This window comes from Ranitomeya imitator, chromosome 2 (genome assembly GCF_032444005.1).
Source record: "Ranitomeya imitator isolate aRanImi1 chromosome 2, aRanImi1.pri, whole genome shotgun sequence".
In the NCBI taxonomy this organism is placed as follows: domain Eukaryota; kingdom Metazoa; phylum Chordata; class Amphibia; order Anura; family Dendrobatidae; genus Ranitomeya; species Ranitomeya imitator.
In genome coordinates, this window is record NC_091283.1 from 826,512,184 (window position 1) to 826,536,920 (window position 24,737).

The window sequence follows — 24,737 nt, forward strand, 5'->3', positions numbered from 1 at the left end:
CAGCGGATCTTGATGATTTGCCTGAGTGCATTTAGCTCAGCAGAACTTTCCTCAGATGACCACTATTAACCTCGTTGATAGCAGCCAAGACTATAAGTGCCGGGATTTCTGCACTTGGCGCTTATAATGGATACAGAATAAATTGAGAAGTTCTGAAAATGATGCGTCCATTTTCTTGTCATTTGCATATCATGAAAAGGTCTACGCATCTTTTGATTTCCATAATTCTATGACTTTTCCTTCTGGGCATTGCAATTTCAATGTTGAGGCATTCATATACCGCATATATACATTATACAACTGCCCTGCATTATTTGCATCAGGGGTCCCCAACTCCAGTCCTCAAGGCCCACCAACAGGTCATGTTTCCAGGATTTCCTTTGCATTGCACAGGTGATGCAATTATTAAATGGGCAAGACTAAGGAAATCCTGAAAACATGACATGTTGGTGGGCCTTGAGGACTGGAGTTGGGGACCCCTGATTTGCATGACCCCACATTGTATACACACAGTCCATTAGTGAGGAAATGAGAAACGTTTTATTTCCACATTCTCGCTATGGCAATTATCATATAAAATCTGACATGAGCGTGTCCTTGGACATGACGGATGTGATGTTAGGTCCAGAGCCTTACGGACGTGATCAGTCATTGTCATGTTTATTTTTTATCCGTTATAAGGTTTTTCCTTTATTGGGGGGGCTGAAGATGTGAAGGAAAGACTGGGTCATTGTTCCATCTCTCTGTACTCTCTATTGCAGTGATTTTTTTCGCTGAACATTAGACTATATGATCCAGGTAGAGAATGCGGTGATGAGATATATGGAGTGAGGACTTTACTTGGAATTGCCGTGGAGCGACACATATTGCCACAGCCTAAGTCATAGTTACATAGGTTGAAAATAAGACCTTGGTCCATCAAATTCAACCTTTCTCCACTAATTGTACATTTTGTCACTAATTTAACTATAACCCACAATATTATTTGCCCGGAGGAAATCGTCCGGCCCTTTTTTAAAAGCTGTTATAGTGTCGGCCATTACTACCTCTTGTGGTCAGAATTCCACAGACTGACTGCTCTAACTCTAAAGAACCCTTTCCTGTTTCAGTGTGGGTTAACTAATGTCATAGCTACACTGGTTGGAAAATTACCTAACACTGGTTCACAGGAACATCCATTTAACTTTAGGCATTTGTGGTTCCTTGGGTATGACAGCCTCACACTTACAGTATTTTTGGCTAAGGTATCAGGTAGAAAATATGGCCCTCTGGCACTTCCTTACAGCTTCATACTTCAGGAGCCGCTTCTCGTGGTTCGGACCCAACGGCCGTCGCATCAGTCTTAGGTCTTCATGTCAACTTCTGCTGTAGTCACTACTTCCGATCATCTGGCAAACTCACTGGTTGCTGATGGCCCGGCTTGGCAATACAAGAACCAGCTTTTCAGCATGTGCCATCTCGGTTCTGCACCCGACTAACTCAAATTTGGTAACACAAGCAATTTTACCAGGCCTTTCGAGGGTCCATGCCTTAGCATCCTCGTATAGCAAACCAATCCGGTGCCGTCCTCTTTACAGTACAGAACCTGGGACCAGTCTTTCCCCATAACCATGTGCTCTGAACCATGACCTAAACCTAAACACCTGCACTAACATGACGGCCAATATAAAAGGAACAGTAGTTCACAATATAAAGGATAAAATAAAAAATAACTTGAATTCCTGACTACTAATAATGTGTTTTAGAAAACGATTGTCCCATGGAGCAGTTTGTTTTTTAGCTGCAATTTACTCAGACTGCTCGGGTCAAGCCCTGAGTCTCCACCACTGCTACTAGTGTCTGTTATCGTCTGCAGTGCTCATGTAACTGCTGCAGCCAATCAGTGAGCTCAGCAGCTCGTGCTGTCTAGTCCGGCAAAGCGGTTGAGCGCAGTTAGTGGCTGCAGAGCTGTTGACATGAAGTCAGCACTGCAGACAATATCAGACACCAGGACTCAGCACTGGATCCAGGGCATAGCGCCACGGTCAGGCAGGAATGGAAAAGGGTCTTACCCAATCGGTGTAAATGTCTTTGTATCCAGCACTATTTAAGGAGCATTCCAGTTGCGGAAAACCCATGTTTCCCGGCTACTCCATATTTGAAAAAAAACCTCTCAAAACTGTTGTTTTCACCCCTCCCCGAGTCCAGTGTCGAATCTCTGCCGCTGCTCTTGGGGTCCATTATTGTGGCTGAGACTCTGCGTGGCACCTGGGGAGGGTGGGTAAAGCACAGTTTGTTTTTAGCTATCTGCAGACAGGGAACAGTGTTTTCTAAAACTGGAAAAAGCCCCTTAGTGCTACAGGACACAAAGACATTTACACAGTTTTGAGAAGACCCTTTCATGTTCCGGCATGACTGTGACCCTATTCACACAACAAGCCAAAAATAAAGAAATGGGGTGGTGATCTCAACCCCATTCCTAAAACCTGTAGTTGAAAGCAGTCTACAATTTTTACAAACAACTTCTCTTGGAGATTGAGGATCGGGTATAGCTACAAAACTCCATATTAATGCTCGCAGCTTTGGAATGAGATCTTCTGTATGGTTATTTATATAGGTGACATTTTCATGGTCAGGCATGTAAACCTCTGTCCACCAGGTACGTCTTGAGTAACTTTGCAATTTATTGTTTCATTTAACTTGTACTAATCCAGAGCAGCATTCACAATTCTTCAAGCTTCAAAGCTGAAGTTTCCTCGCATTGCTGCCTCCATGAGCGCGACGATCCTTCTTATACTTACATAACCTTGCCGTCAATGATTGCTGTCTTTTTGACTTATGTAAGAAAATTAAGATGTAATAAAGCTGGAACAGAATGTCCATCGGAAAATCCTTTGCGAGATCTACTGATTATACCCTGCCAAGATTTGTTGGTGCTACCTTAGGGTCAAAGTCATAACAATTACTCCATATTTCTTCCCAACCGCAAGTTAGATGAAATGTTGTCCCCTGAGGACCGTTATAGATTGGGAAGTTTGTGATGCCTCTTTGACAGCGTAACGCAGGATTTCAATATTTATTCGGTTCGCTCTGACTTCAGTAATTCTAATAAGTGCACTCGCCTCCAGTACGAGCAATGTAATGTTACACTGGGAACAGAGCGTGCTTGCTGGGAGCAGTGGGAACGCATCATTCTCACTGCTTCATCTGTTGGCCGGTAGGCTCTTCATTATTTCCGATAATATCCTCATTGTCACCGAGGAAATAATATAAGCTCCGCGGTAATTTACCATGAATTATTTAATATATTTGTAGACATTAGTCCTGATAATAAAAACTCCTTACTGGCAACATCAAGTGGTGAATGAGTGAGCAGAAGATTACTATGGGCAGCACGGTGGCGCAGTGGTTAGCACTACAGCCTTGCAGCGCTGGGGTCCTGGGTTCTAATCCCACCCAGGACAACATCTGCAAAGAGTTTGTATGTTCTCTCCGTGTTTGCGTGGGTTTCCTCCGGGCACTCCGGTTTCCTCCCACATTCCAAAGACATACTGGTAGGAATTCTAGATTGTGAGCCCAATCGGGGACAGTGATGATAATGTGTGCAAACTGTAAAGCGCTGCGGAATATGTTAGCGCTATATAAAAATAAAGATTATTATTATTATTACTAGCAGCGTACCGGTAACTGTTCTGTGTACACCGGGGGCAGAGGCAGCAAAAGACAGTTTGGCCAATCATTCAGCAGTCAGTTTTCTCCCGACTACCGCATACACAGGGCCACTGTCTCTGCCATGTGCTTTTATCTAGGAGACAGGAGAACGCCATTGCCAGGCACCTTCTGTCCCCTTATTACAAAAGGATGGGGTGTAGAAATTTCAACTCCTCGATCCTTCTTTTTGCTTGCTCCACTGGTCGTGAGAAAACCCCGACACACATCCAAAGGTTGGCCAATGCCGACAAAATCAACTGGTTCAACCTATATTCATCAAAGGTGTATTGGGCCCTTACTTTAAGGGGAACCTGTCACCAGGTTTGTCCCAGCAACGGCCACCATCTTTTAACCTAAGGCCACCACCTTTGAGCCCTGTGTTTCAGAGCTTTAATTATATTCGTCTACAGGGCAGTCCGGTCTAATGGGCATCGCTGGTCTAGGTCCGGCACCTCCTCTCTTTTTCTTATGATCGCCGTCTTCCTTCTCTGCTTCGTGATGTCTGGCGCATCCTACTTCATCCACACAGTGTTCCCCTATCGTAATATAGCATTGCACATGCGCAGAAAAGTCAAAGAGAGCGCCGGCACATGAGCCTGCTCAGATGCACGATGGGAATACTGTGTGGATGAAGTAGGACATATCATCCACACAAAGCAGAGAAGGAGGACGGCTATCACAAGAAGAGAGGAGGCACCGGACCTAGGCTAGCGACGGTGAACATATTAAAAGCTCTTTATTTCGTTTTGCAGGGCGGCTTGGAGACTTATATACAGTATTATAGAATGCTGCCACATGGGGTCGAAATGTGATGTACGTATGTAATATGGGGAAAAGGCTTGTGACAGGCTCCCTTTAAGAACCTCAGAAAATTCAGAAGTAAATTAGGTGGATCCAAGTTCATGTTGTCTTTGAATGTATCCCAATGACCTCAGACACTTTAGGCCTCCTTCAGATATCCAATTTTCATGTACGATTGCTATCCATGTTTTTCATTGATAGCTCTCCTACCTATGATAGTCTATGGGGCCATTCATACGACCGATATTTTTCCTCGGAACGAGTGTTCTGCAAAAAATATTAGAGACGTGTCCGATTTTGATCCAAGTGTCGGATAAAATTCTGCAATGCAAGTCAATGTGTCTGTGAAAAATTTGGAGCGCACTTGGATGGCTTTATGGTGGATTTACCCTCTGATTCTTCCTACCTAAACAATTTTTTCTGTATATTTGAATCTTAATTGCTTCTACAATATGATTTCAAAATTCCAAATTATAGAAGTTTTTTGAGGATTTGGTCGCCATCCTCCATCAACCTTACTAGAAGCAGCATTAGAAAAATCCTTGGCAGCTCTATTGAGGCAAGTTCCCCTTGTGCTACGGGATACGAGGATGGAGATGCAATTTTCAGTCCCTTATTGGGATAATGCTAGACATTTGGGAAGATGAAGACAGCGCTGGAGTAAGATGCACCAAATACATTATGAGAAATGCGCCTTTTAATGAATTTGCCACTGCAAGAAACTTACTCCAATCTGAGACTGGCATACATTTCTATTGTAATTTATGTCACTTTTGTGGAGTAAATTATGATAAATTTGTCGGAGGCGCTTGGACACACGATGCTTGGCATTGACTCCTTTGGCCTTTCTCTGTCCACTTTTTAAAGTTGTCAGAGTTGGCCAAGACTGGCGTAAAAAAAAGCAAAAATGCTAACTTTTTTGCTCAACAAGATTTACACAAAAATGTTGTGAGATGTCAGAAAACTGGCGAAAACTGCTTGATGAATCAGCCTTCTTGGCTTCCAAAGAATTAGCTCAATGGTCTTAACCTAGTGGTCTGCACACATGTACCATAGTCATTTTGGTGAGCAATGTGTAACAAAGGACGGTCTATGATCAAGTGGCAAATGATTTTCTGTCTAAATGCAGCTTCATTTCATTCTATGCTCGCAGTTTACAGAACTAGATCTCTGCCAAATCTCATCATAAGTGTCATAATTTATTCTTTCTTGTTTGGAAGTACTGTACTCACATTTATGGATTCATAGCGGCTGAGAGCATTAAAAAAAATAATTTCCCCATATTTAGTCGGAGTCATATTGTGCTTTCCTCCCTATGTACAGCCTGAAAGGGCTGCCCTCTCAAATGACTTAGATGCTTTTTCCCCTCTCTTCTATAATTCTTAATGTCCAATGACCTTTCCCTCCTGCTATCTCTAACACTGCAAGAAAGGAGAGAAAGCAGTCAGAGCAAGCTATGTGAAAGACTCTTTACTATCACAATGGTACTACAACTAAGAATTTACAATGAAAAAAACTATGTAGTAAAAAAAAAAAAAAGAAAAAATGAAATCATAACTAAAAGGTACTTCATGGATCTAGATGTTATGGGTTGACCTGGTTTGGAGTAGTGATATTGCAATCACTAGGTAGCACAGTAGCATAGTCAGGAATGGCCAGAGGTCGATATCAGGAGCAGAAATGTTGTATGAAGAAGCAGCAGGTGGAAGAAAGCTTTACTAGAGGCTGGTAGCTCAATAATCACGCAAGGTAGGAGAGCCAAGCTAGCTTTAAACAGGGTGTGTAATCAGGATGAGCCAATCAGGAACTCAGGGTGGAGACCAACAGGAACTCAGGGAGGAGACATCAGCAACAAAATAGCTTCAACTATTTGGATTAGCATGAAACTGTCCAGCAAGCTGAATAGCTCAGAAGAGCTGCCGTCTGGTGCACAGGAGCTGCTGGGTTTGAATCCTGCCACTAAAAATACTACACAACCACTCGTTCTACGGAAATCATGACACACACAGCGCTGACATCACTATTTCAGTTTTATTGTTCTTTCTTTAGCACATACATTTGTTTCACAGAAGCATGAGGGTGGGTAAACCACACAGAGTATTACACAGTCTGTTTCCATAGTGTAACACACGACGTGCCCTACACAACTCACCACAACACTATTATGTCATGCTTTCAGTAATGCCATGTGCTCAACAATGACATGAGAAGCTGGAGGATGCAACGAAACCACAAGTGGAAACAAATGACGCTAGACATTGAGGAATCTCGGAGGAAATACTCACGACTTTATTTCCTCTAGGACCATCAACATGATCCATATACCAATATAACTTGATATCGTGTTAGAGCTAGCTACAAATGAGAGCAAGCCACAGAATAAGAATTGGTGGCCCCAACGGTTCACAACACCGATCTGCTTGTCTCTAACAGTAGGGATTGGAACGTTTTTTCCACATCCCCCCATGTAGCCTTATTGTTGACTTACAACCCTTATGAGTGCAGATTTATAGCCTAGTCTGGGAAGGGCAGAACCTATTTTCTTTTGAAAGAAAAGGCTCCCATAACATTACAGGAATTGTGTAGATAGAAAACATCTATGGAGAATGGGGTAAGGGCCAAATTAATTCGAGCCACTATCCTCATAGCGTCCATAGCAGCTGCAGGGTTTACCCTCTATAATTTATATGTCCTTGTAGAATAGCAGCATGACCTTAGTGCCAATTCCCACAAGCCTGATATATCAAATCTGTAGCCCCTCGGGGGAGGAGTCTGATTGATACCGCCCATGAGGAACTGATAAACGACAGTCTTCCTATTTCTACGGAGGCTATAAAAACCTCATGGCCCCCCTGTATGTTTGCATGCCCTTTCCAATTAAAAAAGTTAATACTCTATTGTCATTACATTAGATTGCAATCGATTATTGCCAAGAGCAGCAATTTGATGTAAGAATACAGCTGATGGATAGGTGGATATGAATTTTCTTTACATAGGGTGAAGCAATGGATATTCTACTACTCAGGATATACTTAAGCACATTGATAAAATTACCATATAAATTACACACATTTATTTGTATTTTTTTTTTTAATGCTGGATTTTTGACACCTTTTCCTTGAGACATTTTCATAGGGTCCTCTGGGTAAAGAGCCCCCTCTACAGGGCTGTAAAAAGGCATATTGATCATGCTTGCATTTATAGACTCTCTGTACCTGCCACCCATAATACCTGTCTATTGCTATTTGATAAGGCAACGTTCTGTAAATATCAATAATTTCTTCTTTTCTCTATGGCTCTGTGAAGCATAGACAAGTATACCGAAAAATATATAGTTCTGGGAAGGAAAAATAATTTACTACTTCTCTTTGAAGAGGTGGTCCTGAAAATCACATTTATGACTGGTCTACCCCCATTTATGATCCAACTATTGGCATTCCCACTATTTCCAAAAAAGGGACTCATGTTAGTCTTGACTTTATTGGGTGACACCTGAATCTCCAACTCCTGTCATTTTTTAAAACCCGTTCTAAGAATATTTCACATGAATGGCATATTATAGTATCCCTAACCGTTACCCCATAGAAGATCCATCTAGTGGCCATATCTCCAACATGACCCATACTTCTGTAAACTTTTGCAATCTCCTAAATTCCTGGGTTGGTCTTCAAATTTACCGCTCCAGTATAAAACCCTGTGGTTGTATAGTATAGGCTGAGATCTAGTACCAATCAGGTACCGGCAAAGTCTGAAAATGACATTGACATTCGTGGAATTCCTTAGATGCTTGGGGTTTTGGACAAACTCTACTTGCTTGATTGTTTTTTTGATAATTGAATGCTACCAGGAGATCTTGGTTCCATGCAGCGCCACCACAGGTAAAATGAAGCATTACACAGTTCATAGTGAAATCCGTGGGTTGTCCATGTAATGCCTAAAGCTGGTTACCAGTGGTGTAATTTGGCCACGATTTGTCCATAGACCCAATATCAGAACATTAGTCAGATGAGAGGAGTAATTCTACAAAATATCTGGAATGAAAAAAATGATTCTTCAATTGGAAAACGTCCCATTTTTGCAAAAATGGTTCACATGCAATGGCTAATTAACCATTATGAGTCCTAAACTTAGTCTGTCCTATTAATCCAATATACATTGCTTAGTCTCTTCCATAGGAGCTGAGCTGCAGTACCCCGAGGCGGCCATTAAACAGGATATGGAGATGTGTGGTTCTGCTCCATGCACTGTTTACGTTCAGCCACCATCGGGGGTGATAATCGTTAATCGGTGAGGGGTGCTGGATGTCTGACACTCACCAATCTTGTATTCATAATCTATCCTTGGATATAAAATGCAGTGGACAACCCCCTTTAAAGAGGGTATTTACCACCAAAATTTACCCTAAACCACAGGATAGGAGATAAATGTATGATCAATGGAGGTCAGACCGCTGGCAACCCCCCGATACTGAGCGTAGGGGTCCCATGTCCATCAGTGGTTCATGAGTAACCATTGCTCCATTCACTTCTATGTTTCTACCGGAGGGGTATTTCTCATGCGAGACCACCAATCCTTTAAACAGTGGTCAAGCATGTTCTCTACCAGTCCATTCACTCATGGGACAGTGGTCTTCCATTCTTGTGGCTATTGTGTAAATTTTGGTAGAATACCCTCACTAAAAATTCCTTATGACAGTGGGGACATTTAAGTCCCATATTTGTATTAAGTCCTAAAAACGCTTCGAAATCTTTGCGCAAGAATTGTAGATACTGAAAATTACACCAAAAATCCCAATTATTCTGTGTTCAGAAGGAATTTGCAGAGTCGTCTTCCCAGGACAGAATTATTCGTGGTCGGAAGGAGTACGTGATGATACAAAAACACAAGACAAGTGTGTGCTAGATAATCCAGCACTGACCATAAACTTGTTCTTATCTGTAGCTCCCATATTAGTCCAAACCACACTAATAGTCAAGACGAGGGTAGTAATGAGAAGACCACACGCATATTAGAGATGATGAAAACTAAAAACTAATCTTTCTTTAAATTATTTGCAGGCATAATGATACCAGTGACGTAAAATATGCTTGTTCCTTAAAATTCTCTTTGAAAACTTCAGCCCATCATTTGCACCTGTTAAAAATTGCACAAAAGACGTAAATCCCTCTGGATCTTTGTATATCCATCGTTTCCTGGTTTGCTGAAGCTTATCAGTCCACATACCATACAACCAGTATGCCACAGCAGCAGGTCATACTTCATTTCTAGCAACGGTTAAGTTGGAGGAGGACTCATATTGAGTCTAAGTAAGTTCCAAGAAACCCCATTTAATCACGAGAATCTTAGGCAGCCAGTGGGATCTCTGCACTCCAGTGAAATCACATTTTCTTTTGACCTTTCAGCCATGATATATTGGAAGTGTTAAGAAGGAATATGAAGCTAAAAGGTCAAATGAGACTTCTATTGAGGAGCTGTCCGAACATCTTTATTCCATCGTCTTTGGGCAATATCAGCTTTCGATGTGAACTTTTCAAATGACTCATACAGGTCCCGTAGACGTATTGAGGAATCACGTGTACCTATAAAGGTCTTTCCTTAGGGAACCAATATAAAGTTCTATTAAACGGAAATGGTTCTATGTCGTAAATGCCTTACTGTATACTTGTAATTTCCAAAGAAGTTGGGAGGTATAGTCTGAAGCTACAAAATCTCCCAATAATCTGCCATTGGAATCCATCCACGTTAATAGTGGCAGGAACGGGTAAAGTTCTTGAGCTCAATCCATGCTTGTTTCTCTGTCTCTTTAAGAAAAAAACCAAAGCCCTTTCTTGTGCTGTGTACTAGATAAGAGAAAGTTTATGTAGTGCCTGTGGTTGCTCAGCACAGAATGTGAGTTTCTTCTGTGACGATAATGGAGAAGAAGGTATTCTCTGGAGAACATTCCCCTGTGTCTTCTGTGACTTGCGGAGGACTAAGAGAGCTTCTCCCGCTGTCATTGTCCTTTCCTGCCAAGCAGAAGGAAAGATATTTAGTACAATTGTTAGTGTTCATCCTGCTCATACTCAAAGATATTATACACTACAATCAAAAGAGGTCATTGTTAACCAACAGTAATTGGGGCCCTCTGGATACAATCAGGATATTCGGGGCAGACATTCAACCTAATGTGAAAATGCATTCAGAACATTGTCTTACTTAGGCTTCATACTTAGGCTCCATACTTGAAAAGGGGAGACCTCCTAGACTTATCTCAGAAGCTGCAGAACCTCCTGGGACCACTCAGTAAGTGGCACTCCCTGTGCATGACGCTACAATACGTCATCTGTAGACCAAGTACCAGCATCCAGAGGTATGGCACATTCAGGGCAGAAAACAGGGTATGTAAAGAAGGCATCGTCTGCAAAAAGGGTGAGTGCTCAATGCTCTCTACTATATATTATATTGCCTCTCGCACAAAAATAAAAAACAAGGCTACTTAATTTTAGAAGAAGAGCCACTCTTGTCCATGGATTGTCCGTTATTATAGCCTGTTAAATTGAATGTGACTATGTTGCAATGCCAGACAGCGCCTAAAGATAGGTGCCATTGTTGGAGGTAAGAAATGGTCCCTGATCTCCCCAACTACGCGCTCGCGTTAGCTCATCTTGCCATGTTTTATACTAAATTCTAGGTAGTATTTAATGTCCTGCAATCATAAAGTGAAAAAACTAGAAGTTTCCATTGAAGTGTTAGTTTTACAACCAAACCATAGTGTCCTATTGAGGTTTCCTCCACTGGGCACATCTCCAGGGTCCTAACGACAGGGCAACCGCGGTAGCGCTTGTTCTTATGTCATCTTCATTTAGGGTCCAAATTAAAGTTCATGATGCCAGATGTTTAACATGTGATGGGACTCCCACCTACCATGTTCCATTTAGATTACTGTCGCCTTCTTACATAACTTAGGGGTCTTTGGGCACCCTAAGGGTTCGTTCAGATGAATGTATTACACGCCTGTGCACATGGCTGATTTTCCACACGGACCAATAGTCTGCATGGAATAAAATCATATCATGAACTACTTTGGTTTCTTTATGGAGCAGACTAGTGCATGTAAATGACATGCATCTCTTACATTCATCCAATAAGTAGGCAGTCAAAAGGAGTGGTGCTTGGAGCCTGCAATTTGTCTGCAATTTGCGGATGTGACTAACCCAAATTTTCGTACAGCCGTATGAACCCGGCTTTAGGAACCAGGGTTTGAGTGTGATCCCTATCTCTGCCCTGTCAATACAGTAAGTACAACCTCTGATGACCACAAAAAGGAGGACAGCAGTATTAAAAATGGCACATGGTAAGTGGTGGCACGCTTACAAATTTTGCATTACAGCCCAGAAACCTAAAGTATCTCTCCCATCAAAGTTTTTATATATTGCAATCATCATGTTATATGGCACTGTGAACTTACAATTGCTCATTTTGCCTTTCTACCCAGCTAATTCTTATCTTTTCTCTGTTCTATGTAGAAACAGGAAGTCTCTTGTCCCTGCATTTATCATTCCCCTCTTCACCTCCTGACCCAGCTGCTCTTTCCTTTCCCTACCAGGGACTTTTTCCGTGACTGATGACTCATACAGGGAAAATTGACCTCCTGTTTCTACATAGAGCTTAGAAGGATTCAGCTAGTCTGTTTTTAATCATGTGATGTCATAGATCTAACGGAAAAGAGAATAATTAGCTGGGTAGAAAGGGAAAATGAGCAATTGTAAGTACACAGTGCTGTATGATATGATGATTGCAATATATTAAGAGGATAACAATTTTGATGGGAGGAGGAGGACTGCTTCTTTAAAAGGGGTTGTCCATGGTTAGAAAAACATGGCTGCCTTCTTCCAAAAACAGCTCCGCGCTTGTCTACAAATTGCATGTGGTATCCAGCCCTGACTGCAATCAATGTCAGACACAACCTGTAGACGAGGATGGCACTGATTTAAGAAGAAGGCAACAAGCCTTACATAGGGTTATCATCTTCCTTTTTCCGAAGAATCCTGGCCGGTAACTTTAGACATTGAGCAGTAAACTATAGACTTAAAGGTGTTGTCTGGTCCAAATCGATAAGTCTGCAGTCACTCTGTGTGACTGCAGACTGATGAATCCCCCCCAGAGCACGCACTGTACCGGAGGGTATGCATGTGTTATAGATGCTCCCAGCCAGGAGTGGATTCATAAGTCTGCAGTCAAACAGAGTGACTGCAGACTTACTGATTTGGACTTGACAAGCTCTTCAAACATCACATCGTTCTTGAGAGCAAAGAGGATTTTTAATAAGAGCTAAATTGCAAAGTTGCTTGTTTTTAAAAGCACTTTTCAATTTTACCCATTTAGGACTTAAGTTTAATCTCTGCATTATTTTTTATAGCAATATCTGGAGATCTGCTGTAATCAATTTCATCACCATTTACAAATTAATCGAAATTCTTAAGAACCGATCCGAGTTCTGGGCGTTGCTGAATCTTCCTTTTTTACTTTGTGAATTGTTGTGCACAGCATAATATCTACTGAATTTACACATTTCCATGTTCTGCTTTTCGCTGGAGCACCATATTGATGATCGTATCTAAATATTAATTGTTGGAATGGGAGATAGAAATCTACATTTACAGTAGTAGTGCGGAGGCAGCACCTTGTGACGGGCTGGCAGCCATTCCTCCACTGCTGGCTCATCGCTGCTCAGTGGTTTCTTGCGTTACTTGCTGGTGGTAAGTTTAATTACTACGTCGCTATACTAGATCAGCACAAAGGTTTTACATTACTGTGAGCGTTCGCCTATTTCAGTGCCAACCTTGCCACCTGTCCTTTAGGAATGAGATTTGCTGCCAACCAAACACTCAAAACAGCTTTATACTCACAATGCAAACAGTTTCCAGATAAGTGTTGGATGTGTGCCTGGGTGGAAAGGAGATCCCGATTTTTTTTTTTTTTTTTTTTGCAGTAGTGTTTCCACTATGATAAAAGTCATCCCAAAATAAAAAAAAAAAAATTTCCTGAAAAAGCGCCACTCTTGTTGATAATCCCAAAACAACGCCACTCTTGTTGATGGGCTGTGTTACCAATACCAAACATGGCTCAAGGGCTCAGGCACACAACCAATTTTCTCGGACGAGTACTATCTATGGTTTTCACGGAGAGCACTTGTATCTATGATATTTTATTGGGCTGTTCACATGTTTGATTTTTTTTCTTTGGGAGAAGGAGACATGTCCGATTTCGGTCCGAGAGTCGGATCAAAATCGGCAATGCAAGCCTATGGACCGTGAAAATCATCGGACCTTAGTTGGATGTCATCCGAGTGTAGTACTATTTTCACGGACTGGGAGAAGTTGGAGAAAGTTTTTTTTTTTCCTCTCCACTTCCAAGAAAAACTGATCCCACTCTGATCAAACTTTGATCAAACTCCGACCAGAGTCTGATCAGAATAATCGGTCCGTTTTTCTCGGATGGAGAGAAAAGGGTCGTGTGACCCTACCCTTTAGGTATGTGTACCACTGTTTATACTGACCCTCTTTATACCATTTATTGGAGAGGAGCTTATTCATTTGAAACAAATCGGATTTGTTATGAATTTCTCAAAAAAATCTGAATTTTTTGTGCTCTGATTTGTGCAAATCCCAGCAAAATGGTGTCTTATCGGGTGCCATTTTTCTGGATTCTGGATTTTCCGCCGCAGCAGGGCCTCAGCCCCTTTGTCTTCTATCTTCTTCTCTCTCTGGGCCTCTGGTGCTGTTACTCGTGTTACTCGTCACTAGGCTCAGTGCCATTAAAATGGGCACAACACATGTTAATTACATACGTCGCACCAAATGAGGACACCTAGGAAGTAGTGTAGAGCTGCAGTGCCGGAGGTCCGCAAATATCTGATTAGGAGATCCGCAGGGGAGGGAATGGTATGGGGCAGACTGAGGAAAGGTGAGTATGAGTTTTTCTTAATCCCCTTCCAGTCCATTCGTTTCATGCCAAATTTATGGGATGCAAAGCGAATTTCCCAGCCGAAATCAAGGCAAATTTGAATTTTGGCAGATTTCGTCACCTCCACTAGTAATCATATGAATGAATATAAGTGCACGGATGAAGTTACGCGGAGTGCAGAGGTAGCAGCTATAATCATGGCCCAAAGGTTCCACTGCCACAAAATTGGCACATAGTAGATAGGGAAGTTTTTTGCATTGGGGTCCAGTGTGTCTTTTTCCATAGATTGATAAACAATACAGACCCCATCGTAGGGCATAATGAAAACCAATATGGCCACAATTACAGTGCTCAAAAGGATCGTCACCGAGTTTTCTCTGCAGTCGTAATGATAAGTAAGCCATCTTATATTGTAATACATCCCCAGAAGCAGTTCTATTAGGGGTGCAGAGGAAGCAGCTACATCCAAAATATGGTGTCTAATAAAGTCCAAAGACCCTTCTGACATAAAAAGAGATCAGTGTTATACATGGGATTGGGAACTAGGAGGGTATGTCAACCAATATGAACGCTGTTAGGCGGGGGTTGCAAATTTGCATTGGGGCCCAGGAGCTTCGCCTATGTACTTCTCCCATATCACAATATTTTCCTTGTACTACTTTGATTTATCCCAATTAACCGATATTTGGCAGGATGTTTCATATGTGTTCTGAGCAATGTTCTCGTGATTGCAGTTCCTGAAAATGAAGATTAGTTGCTTGATTTACCGCTTTTCTCATGTTGACCAACAAGCCAGTCATGTTCGGTTCGGGAAGAAAATTTTATATTTTGGTTCTTAATTTATACTCATCCCTACAGTAAATAAGGCTGGAAACTAATCAAGTCTAATCCCGGATTAGTTTCCAAACAGGATGAAATCATGAAGCAAAGTCAGGTCATCAAACTAAACTGCAGTGATGTCTTGGGGATTAACGGAGGAGGCGGCGCGGTGCAGAATACGTTATCCTTTATGTCCATAGTAGTCATTTCTCTTCCACACGTCGTAGGTTGTTTAATGTCACGAGGTAGTTTTAAGTAGAAATGTATAAAGTATCACCTACAAGATTTCCCATCAGATATTCCAATGGAGTCCAAAATGTCTTCAAGCTAGGGAACCCTGAACCAGCTAGGGACACCATGAGGAACCCCTAAGGAGGCACTCTTCAGGGATTAATCCAAGCTAATGCTGAAGACACCAATCATCTGAATGGTACTGTAATTCTTTCATAATTTGGGGTACAGAATCCACGTAAAAAAAAATCTGAGTAGTATCGGCCTAATCCTGGGGTCGATGTTCTCTCTGATGCCAAGCGTTCCACCATGATGGCATTTATATGTTACTAACTCCCGCCTGCACGATGCAAAAAAATATAAAAAATGGCTGATAGTCATTTTGTAGAATCTAGTTATGCCATGTGTCTTAAGCAGTGTGCAGTCATCCAACCTTAGGGTAGGGTCACAAACTGATGACTCCAAAGCCGAGTACAATGGTCTGATTAAGCTGCTCCCAGTTTGATCAGTGTCATCGGTTTTTCTTGGATGTGGAGAGAAGAAAAATGTCTCCACCTTCTCTATTCTGTCTATACCTGAAAATTAGACCACACTCGGATGTCATGTGGGGACTCATTTAAAAAATATTTGGTAAGAAAAAAAATGACAATGATTCAAGAAGTAACACCCATGCCATGTAATCTGCCAGTAAGAATGTGGGTGTTATGCTGCTGCAATGCAGGTAGGTGCAGGCTTGACTAGATCGCAGTAGAGAGGAAGCAGGTCTGCACCTAGACAGAGCTGACCTGCAGTGCAGCAGTGAGGCTACCACAGGTGGCAGCAGAATAGTCAAAATGAGCCGGTCAAGTCCTAGACTGTAGCGCAGTATCAAAGGAATAAGCAAACTCACAGTCAGAGACAAGCCAGGGGGTCAGTAACGGCCAGGAGCAGATAAGCCAAATGACAAGGGACAAAAACAGGTCAGGATACAAGCCAAGTCAAACCAAGGAGTCTGCACACTAAAGGGAAACACTGAGTAAAGACAGGAACAGGGGAAAACAGAGACACAGGTTCAGACAGCAAACGCAGCAGGACCAATCAGAGCAATCAGAGTCAGTTACAGCGACACTAGGCAGAAACTATAACTGACATGATCTGCAGGACACAGCGGGGCTAAATAGCAAACCTGAGACCAGACTGAGGCTGAGAAAAGTTAACCCCTGACATGATCAGACCGGGAAAAGGGAAGAAAGGATTCAAAACCCGGTCTGGATCATGACAGTGGGAGGATATAATGCAAGTACTCCCTGGACTGGCCTTCCGGCCATCCTGAAGCACTGAATGCACTTGGACAAATCATCAAGACCCACTGCTGGCAGCACCACTTGCAATTGCCAACCAATCGCGTTGCAGATGTGCTCTATAGTAGACAAACCTGGAGACACTGCAGGTCACGGTAGCACGTTTAGACCATGCAGGCTGCTCATAGTAGCACAAGCAACATGCAGCATGGTATTATCGTGTTGAAAAATGGTTCCTGGGACCCTTTGAAGAAATAGTCAAACCCTGATTTATGACCAAATCAATGGAAAGCTGAACAGTTAGTGTATCTGGAATGAAGACTAGAAGGTCCGGCTACTGGTAAATATGTCACCCCACACAATAATCCTAGGTGTAGGACCTTTGTGATGTTTCCTCATGAAGGAATGTTCCCTATGTTGTCCACACTGTCTTATCAGATAAGAAGAATGATCCATTCTATATTGCAAATGAAATTAGACATCACAAACCAAGTCTAACGCATCAAGCAGTGGCTAAACAAACCATCACAACACATCTGCAAGACATTGGGCTACTAGCCAGATGTCCGGCTACAGGTGTCCATTGACCTCATGTCACCATTCTCAAAGAGCATCATGGTGCAGAGCAAGACAGCAATGGTGGCTGGAATGGAGGTCTGTCCTCTTCCGCAAATAGTGCCGCTGTATTATATGCAATAATAGCTGGAGATCAGTTTGGAGACCGCATGGGCGACAACATGAAGAGGCACTCATAAGGAAACATGAAAGTATCTCACAAGTCCTTTTTCAATACGACAACTCCATGCTGCATGTTACGCATCCTACTTTGAGCAGCCGGCCTGCCATAAACGTGCTACCATGGCCTGCAGCATCTCTGGACTTATCATTGAGCATGTATGGGACGTCATTGGTCGGTGATTATACAGGAGCTGCCAGCAGCGGATCTTGATGATTTGCCCAAGTGCATTCAGTCCAGCAGAACCATCCTCAGATGAACATTAGTAACCTCACTGATAGCACCCAAGGTTGTAAATGTGAGGTTTTCTGAATAAATCGGTGTCTTGAAAAATTTGTTTCCATGTTTTCATCATTTGCAGATCACTAGCATGTCGATCCATCCTGTGATTTTCATAACTCCATGACTTTTCCATCTTAGTGATGCAATTTCAATATTGTGGAGTGTATTTTACTTTTAGAAATAAATATTAATTTTACAATTTTATATTTGAAGTTTTAAAAAGCAATTGGCAGCTTTGGAGCACTTTTATTTTGGTCCAAATTGAATATTTCAGCTGAATTTTGGGAAATGTACTCACCTCCATTAGTAATTTGACAAACATAGTATTTTTGTATATTATGTTTTGCTCACATTTTCCTGTAATTAGGCTTTCATGATGGGTTTATACCGACATGGCATTTCCATAGCTGTGTGCTAGATTGATAAGACGTGAAGAGGAGGAAGATTTATGACTATTACATTACTCTGATGTTCCGGTAATGATAGACTGATAGATATTCATCTCGCTGTATCCCTTTGTTCACAGTCATTTGAACACATCCAGAGTTATTTACCTGCGCCTTGACAGCCCCTAGTAATAAAATACAGGTACGGTACATTCGCTCTCCTGCTCAGTGTAATGAAAATAATGCTTTCAAGTAACCAGATCGTAACAGAGATAATTCAGCCATGAAGCCAGGCAAGATGTTTCATCCAGACCCCATATGCACTGATGGGCGGACATTGGGAGCTGTCTCCCTTTCTAGTCAATATTGATCGCGTCATCTATCGAGTTACTGCCAGGATCAAGGTTATCTCTAATCCCAGCTGTTGCAGTGGATGACAACTGTATATTACCACCTTCCATCTGTACCATACTTGGGCACCAAAGGAAAGAGTTAAAAGGAAGCTGTCACGTCTGTATTCGGACCTAGTCTGCTCTATTTGTCAAGTTCAGCATAGGAATGATCATTGTATTGTAAAATAATTGTACATGCCCCATTGCAAACGTTTCCCATGCCATAAATGAAAAGGAAGTGTTGGGAGTAGGGATGGGTGGACTCGTGGAAGCTCAGGTTCTGGTACATGACCCAAACTTTTTAGAAAGTTCGGTTTGGGTACCAGAACAGAACCCGAACTTCCATCAGAACCAGAAGCCCATTGACGATAATGGATATCCGAACTGCTAAGAAAAGAAAAAAAATTCTCTCTCTCTCTCTCTGTCTCTACTTCTTCCGTGGACTTACCCCGAACATTGCACCGGACATCAGCAGAAAGTCTGCGCTCAGCGTTCAGGTCTGATCAGCGACTGTCCAGTACGAATGCCAAACATTTACCTTCGAGTTTGCCCATCTCTTGGGAGTAGGGTTGGGTAGACCTGTGGAAGTTTGGGCTCTGGTACCTGACCGAACTTTAGTCCAAAGTTCGGTTCGGGTGCCAAGAACTGTACCCGAACTTCAACCAGAACCCGAATCCCATTGAAAACAATGAGGACCCGAACTTTGAGCTGGAAAAAAAATCTCCTTCCCTCCCTCCATCTGTCCCTCCCTTTCTCTCTCCTTGCTCCCGGACTTCCAACGAAACCCCAAACATCGTAATGGACTTTTGGGAGAAGTCTGTGTTCGGCTTTTACCACCGGACACTTACTTTCCATTACAAAACCCAAACTTTTAAGTTTGGGTTCGCTCATCTCTAATTAGGAGTCCTCTGGGCGTTCTAATTTTTGGAAACATTTTGCAACTGTCACCTTCCTGGACTTGATTGACACCACGATGTGCCTATTGAAATCCTGCACAAGGGCAGGACTTTTGGTGGAGCCAAGCAAAAAGTAGTGCAAAAGATTTTTTTGTACTGTGTAAGATTAAAATTGGCGAAGAAAATTTGCAAAGCCCAAAATTTGCAAATCCCAAAATTTGCAAAGCTCAAAATGTGCAAATCCCAAAATTTGCAAAGCTCAAAATTTGCAATGCAAAGGATGAAATGTGCAGCAATTCTGGCACATTATGAAATTCTGCAGCACATATTGCAGTGAGAACATAATCTGTCATGGAGATAATCATTCAGCCGCTGCAATGTAGAACCCATACTGTAATGTGAATACATACCAGTAGCAGAACACGTGGTTAAGACCTTTCTGTTCTTTGCCATTGATAAATAAAGGACAGGAGAGTAAGTGCCCTCAGGAAGCACTGCGTGACACGAGATTTATTACATGGAATCCCACCTACTCCCTGTAGTTGAGAAGTGATTGGCCCGGATGCCTGCATAAGCTCCATCTCATACATAGAAATATTGGAGAGTTTCATTTCATTGATTATTGTAAACATGTGATTTTAATTTAATGCTATGTCATCATTTTGAATACAATGTTTTTTTGTTAAGAGCATTTTGCGTGGGTGCGAGGGTCCATCCCATATCCAAAATTGAAGGGACGAGTCCAGAATATCACCCTGTAGAACTGTGTTGTACTGCAGATCCTAGATAGGCAAGCTGTACACAGTAGCTATGCTTACCCTCCTTAGCCAGTATTTTCTGCATGTTGTTCTTTGTGTGGAAGGTGATCTTTGGCTGCTTTTGTCTCTCGGCAGAATTCTGTAGATCACTTTGCCCATTTAATTTGGTTCCATCTGAAACATTATTTGCACTGAAAAAGAGAGAAAAACATAAAATATTATTTTTATAAGAAAGATCCAGTGTAACCTTTGATTGAATTAACTAGACCAAGTAATAATACTGATATATGATCCCGAATGTCCAGTCCTGTACCTTCATATCTAACAGACAGTAGGCCAAGCATGTGTGGCCCTACAATGATCGACACAGACAGCGGAGGGCTCCTTACTCTCAGATACCCCTCACAACAGACCACCCATGTATTACACATTATCTGGGTCCCTTACATGGTACTTACTAACTTTTATAAAATCTCCCCTTAGAGAATTTGCAAACTTGCCCCTTTTGCAGTCCACACCACTTCCCACCCATGAATGTGGTCTTCGCACGTCACGTCCCTTTCCAAACCCCATTTCTGCCCCTTCATATTTTTTCTGGACTAAGTCTGATGATACAGAACCCCGGGACCATGCACAGAGAAGAATTCCTGAAGGTCGGCTTTCCAGGAGACGTCTGTGATAACAAGGTGATTTGCCAACTCTTCTAGGAGTCGGGACTCCTTTGTTTGGCTCCACCCCCGAGGAGCCATCAATTTAAGTAATTGGGACTTGAAACACATGAGACAAATATTATCTCACCTGGAGGAACAAGGGTCACTTACAGTTATCAGACCCCCTTGTAGATAAGCCATAAATGTCTGTGTTCAAAAAGACCCTGAGATAGGAATGAGTACGTGGCAGCGACATGCACCCAGGTACCTAGTATTAGAGATGCATCGTTTTAATAATTCCATTAATTTCAAAGAGGGCAAAGCCTTTCAGAAAACTGTTATAAATATTTAATAACCTGTAATTTTGCGGAAAAGTGTTAAACAGTGCCCTGGAGACAAGAAATTGTGAATAACTAAACAGAAACCCACTTCATTAAGCATACATGGGAGATTGCGCGCACCTGAGGCTGCGGTACAATGCCACAATGTCATTAAGTCTACTGGGGTTCTTGGTAATGGCAGGGTGTGTAGTTTTGCCTTCCTGGTGCAGCAATCAATACCTGCACGATAGTATATTTACACATTGCATGAGCAGCGAGTGACAGCCGAATTTGTGCATTAATGTGGCAGACGCTTTATGGCTGCACTCACTTAGCTAATCTTTTCTCAATTTTCACCTCAAAGGTAATTTTTTTGAGATCACTCAGCCGTCAGTGTTCATGAATACAAATTAATGCGTATTTTTAGAAAAATAAATTACTCGGAGACGGCGGCATTTCATGTCTGCGATCACCAGGAAAATTATTCCGCTGACGTGGAAGTTTAGAATTACCGTACACATAAGGCAGAGCAGAGGAGTAGACCTATATATATATATATATATATATATATATATATATTTGTATATACTGGCGTAACTAGAGCCTGATGGGCCCCGGGGGAAATTTTGACTTGGGCTCCTCCCTGCATGTCAGTCAGATGTCCCACATCCTGGGCCACTTCCAGGTACATGTTTCCCATCCTGGGCCCCTTCCAGGTATACATGTCCCCCCATCCTGGGCCCCTTCCTGGTATACATGTCCCCCCATCCTGGGCCCCTTCCAGGTATACATGTCCCCCCATCCTGGGCCCCTTCCAGGTATACATGTCCCCCCATCCTGGGCCCCTTCCAGGTATACATGTCCCCCCATCCTGGGCCCCTTCCAGGTATACATGTCCCCCCATCCTGAGCCCCTTCCAGGTATACATGTCCCCCATCCTGGGCCCCTTCCAGGTATACATGTCCCCCCATCCTGAGCCCCTTCCAGGTATACATGTCCCCCCATCATGGGTCCTTTCCTGGTATATATCCCCATCCTGGTATTTATGTCCCCCATCCTGGGCCCCTTCCTGGTATACATGTCCCCCCATCCTGGGCCCCTTCCAGGTATACATGTCCCCCCATCCTGGGCCCCTTCCAGGTATACATGTCCCCCCATCCTGGGCCCCTTCCAGGTATACATGTCCCCCCATCCTGGGCCCCTTCCAGGTATACATGTCCCCCCATCCTGAGCCCCTTCCAGGTATACATGTCCCCCATCCTGGGCCCCTTCCAGGTATACATGTCCCCCCATCCTGGGCCCCTTCCAGGTATACATGTCCCCCCATCCTGAGCCCCTTCCAGGTATACATGTCCCCCCATCCTGAGCCCCTTCCAGGTATACATGTCCCCCCATCATGGGTCCTTTCCTGGTATATATCCCCATCCTGGTATTTATGTCCCCCATCCTGAGTCCCTTTCAGGTATATATGCCCCCCATCCTGGGCCCCTTCCAGGTATACATGTCCCCCCATCCTGAGCCTCTTCCAGGTATACATGTCCCCCCATCCTGAGCCCCTTCCAGGTATACATGTCCCCCCATCCTGGGCCCCTTCCAGGTATACATGTCCCCCCCATCCTGAGTCCCATTCAGGTATATATGCCCCCCATCCTGGGCCCCTTCCAGGTATACATGTCCCCCCATCCTGAGCCACTTCCAGGTATACATGTCCCCCCATCCTGAGCCCCTTCCAGGTATACATGTCCCCCCATCCTGGGCCCCTTCCAGGTATACATGTCCCCCCATCCTGAGCCCCTTCCAGGTATACATGTCCCCCATCCTGGGCCCCTTCCAGGTATACATGTCCCCCCATCCTGAGCCCCTTCCAGGTATACATGTCCCCCCACCCTGAGCCCCTTCCAGGTATACATGTCCCCCCATCCTGGGCCCCTTCCAGGTATACATGTCCCCCCATCCTGAGCCACTTCCAGGTATACATGTCCCCCCATCCTGAGCCCCTTCCAGGTATACATGTCCCCCCATCCTGAGCCCCTTCCAGGTATACATGTCCCCCCATCCTGAGCCCCTTTCAGGTATATATGCCCCCCATCCTGAGCCCCTTCCAGGTATACATGTCCCCCCATCCTGGGCCCCTTCCAGGTATACATGTCCCCCCATCCTGGGCCCCTTCCAGGTATACATGTCCCCCCCCATCCTGAGCCCCTTCCAGGTATACATGTCCCCCCATCCTGGATCCTTTCCTGGTATATATGTCCCCATCCTGGTATTTATGTCCCCCATCCTGAGTCCCTTTCAGGTATATATGCCCCCCATCCTGGGCCCCTTCCAGGTGTATATATGTGCCCTATCCAGGGCCCGTTCCTGGTATATATGCCCCCAACCTGGTATATATGTTGTCCATCCTGGGCCCCTTCTTGATATATAAGTCTCTCATCCAGGTATATATGTCCCCCAACCTGGACCCGTTCCTGCTATATATTTCCCCCATCCTGGGCACGTTCCTGGTAAATATGTTCCCATCTTAAGCCGCTTCCTGGTATATATGTCCCCCATCTTGGTACATATGTTTCCCATGCTTCATGGTATATATGTCTCCCCTCCAGGTATATATGCCCCCCATCCTGGGCCTCTTCCAGGTGTATATATGTCACCCATTCTGACCCATCAGGGTCCTGCAATTTAATTTGCTCATCTTTAATTGGATTTTCTTTTAAAATTAAGTGTATAAATCATATAGAAATACATGAACCAAAGTACTGTAGTCTAAATATATTATGACATATAACCTGTTCATCAGGGTAAACTAAGGTCTAGTCTTCTAAGATCCCTGCTCTCATCTTTTATAATGGATTTCTCCCTTTCCTCTTCCAATCAATATTAATAACCTATTAAATCACTTCCATCACTGCAGGCAGCTTATCAAATTGCCATACATAAGGTATTCCCTACTGGGTCGCACATAAACTCTGCTAACTATCCATCTAGCATTGCTAGGAATTACTTCTAATCTAAGATTAAGCAGGACGAGCTCCGGAGCCGGGGTTATTACACTTGTTCTTACAGCAAACACTTCCATCCACAAATATCTGACGGCGGCACAATTCAACCAACGATTCAAATAACCCAGCTCTCCATGAACTTTCCAGCAAAACTTAGGATAGTTTGTCATAAACTTGTGTAACAACGCCATCTCCAAGATATCTCAATCGGTGTCATTGATATTTTAACCGATGTGTCTGTCTATTGCCATAAAAAAAAATTACAACTTCAAGTCTTGATTCACATTTTTCAATATGAGACACTTTACCCATGACCTAACTTTTAAGGTGCAATTCCTGTCGACTTCAGCCACTAAAACAACCAGCGACCGGGTGTATACAATCTAATTGGTGGTCACTTAATCTGAATGGTTGGCCACCAGTTTAAATAGGCCAACCAGAATTCTATGCATACTGTAAGATGGCCGGCGGATGTATCCTTGAGGGGGAATATGTATCATCACAGTTGGTAGCTTTGGTGATGTGAGTTCGGAAGCATGCTCCAGCACATAT

General features: G+C 43.1%; 1 protein-coding gene across 1 annotated transcript in view; it reads right to left on the reverse strand.

Annotated features, from left to right (window-relative positions):
• Window positions 1-6,503: 6,503 nt before the first annotated feature.
• The window catches only part of ZMAT4 (zinc finger matrin-type 4), a 402,791-nt gene continuing 384,557 nt past the window's right edge, over window positions 6,504-24,737 (reverse strand). The window contains exons 7-8 of the mRNA XM_069754024.1: window positions 20,277-20,407; window positions 6,504-10,496 (exon numbers count right to left, since the gene is read on the reverse strand). Of these exons, the coding sequence (XP_069610125.1) occupies window positions 10,369-10,496; window positions 20,277-20,407 (259 nt within the window). The 3' untranslated portion in view covers window positions 6,504-10,368. The remainder of the gene's footprint in view (window positions 10,497-20,276; window positions 20,408-24,737) is intronic.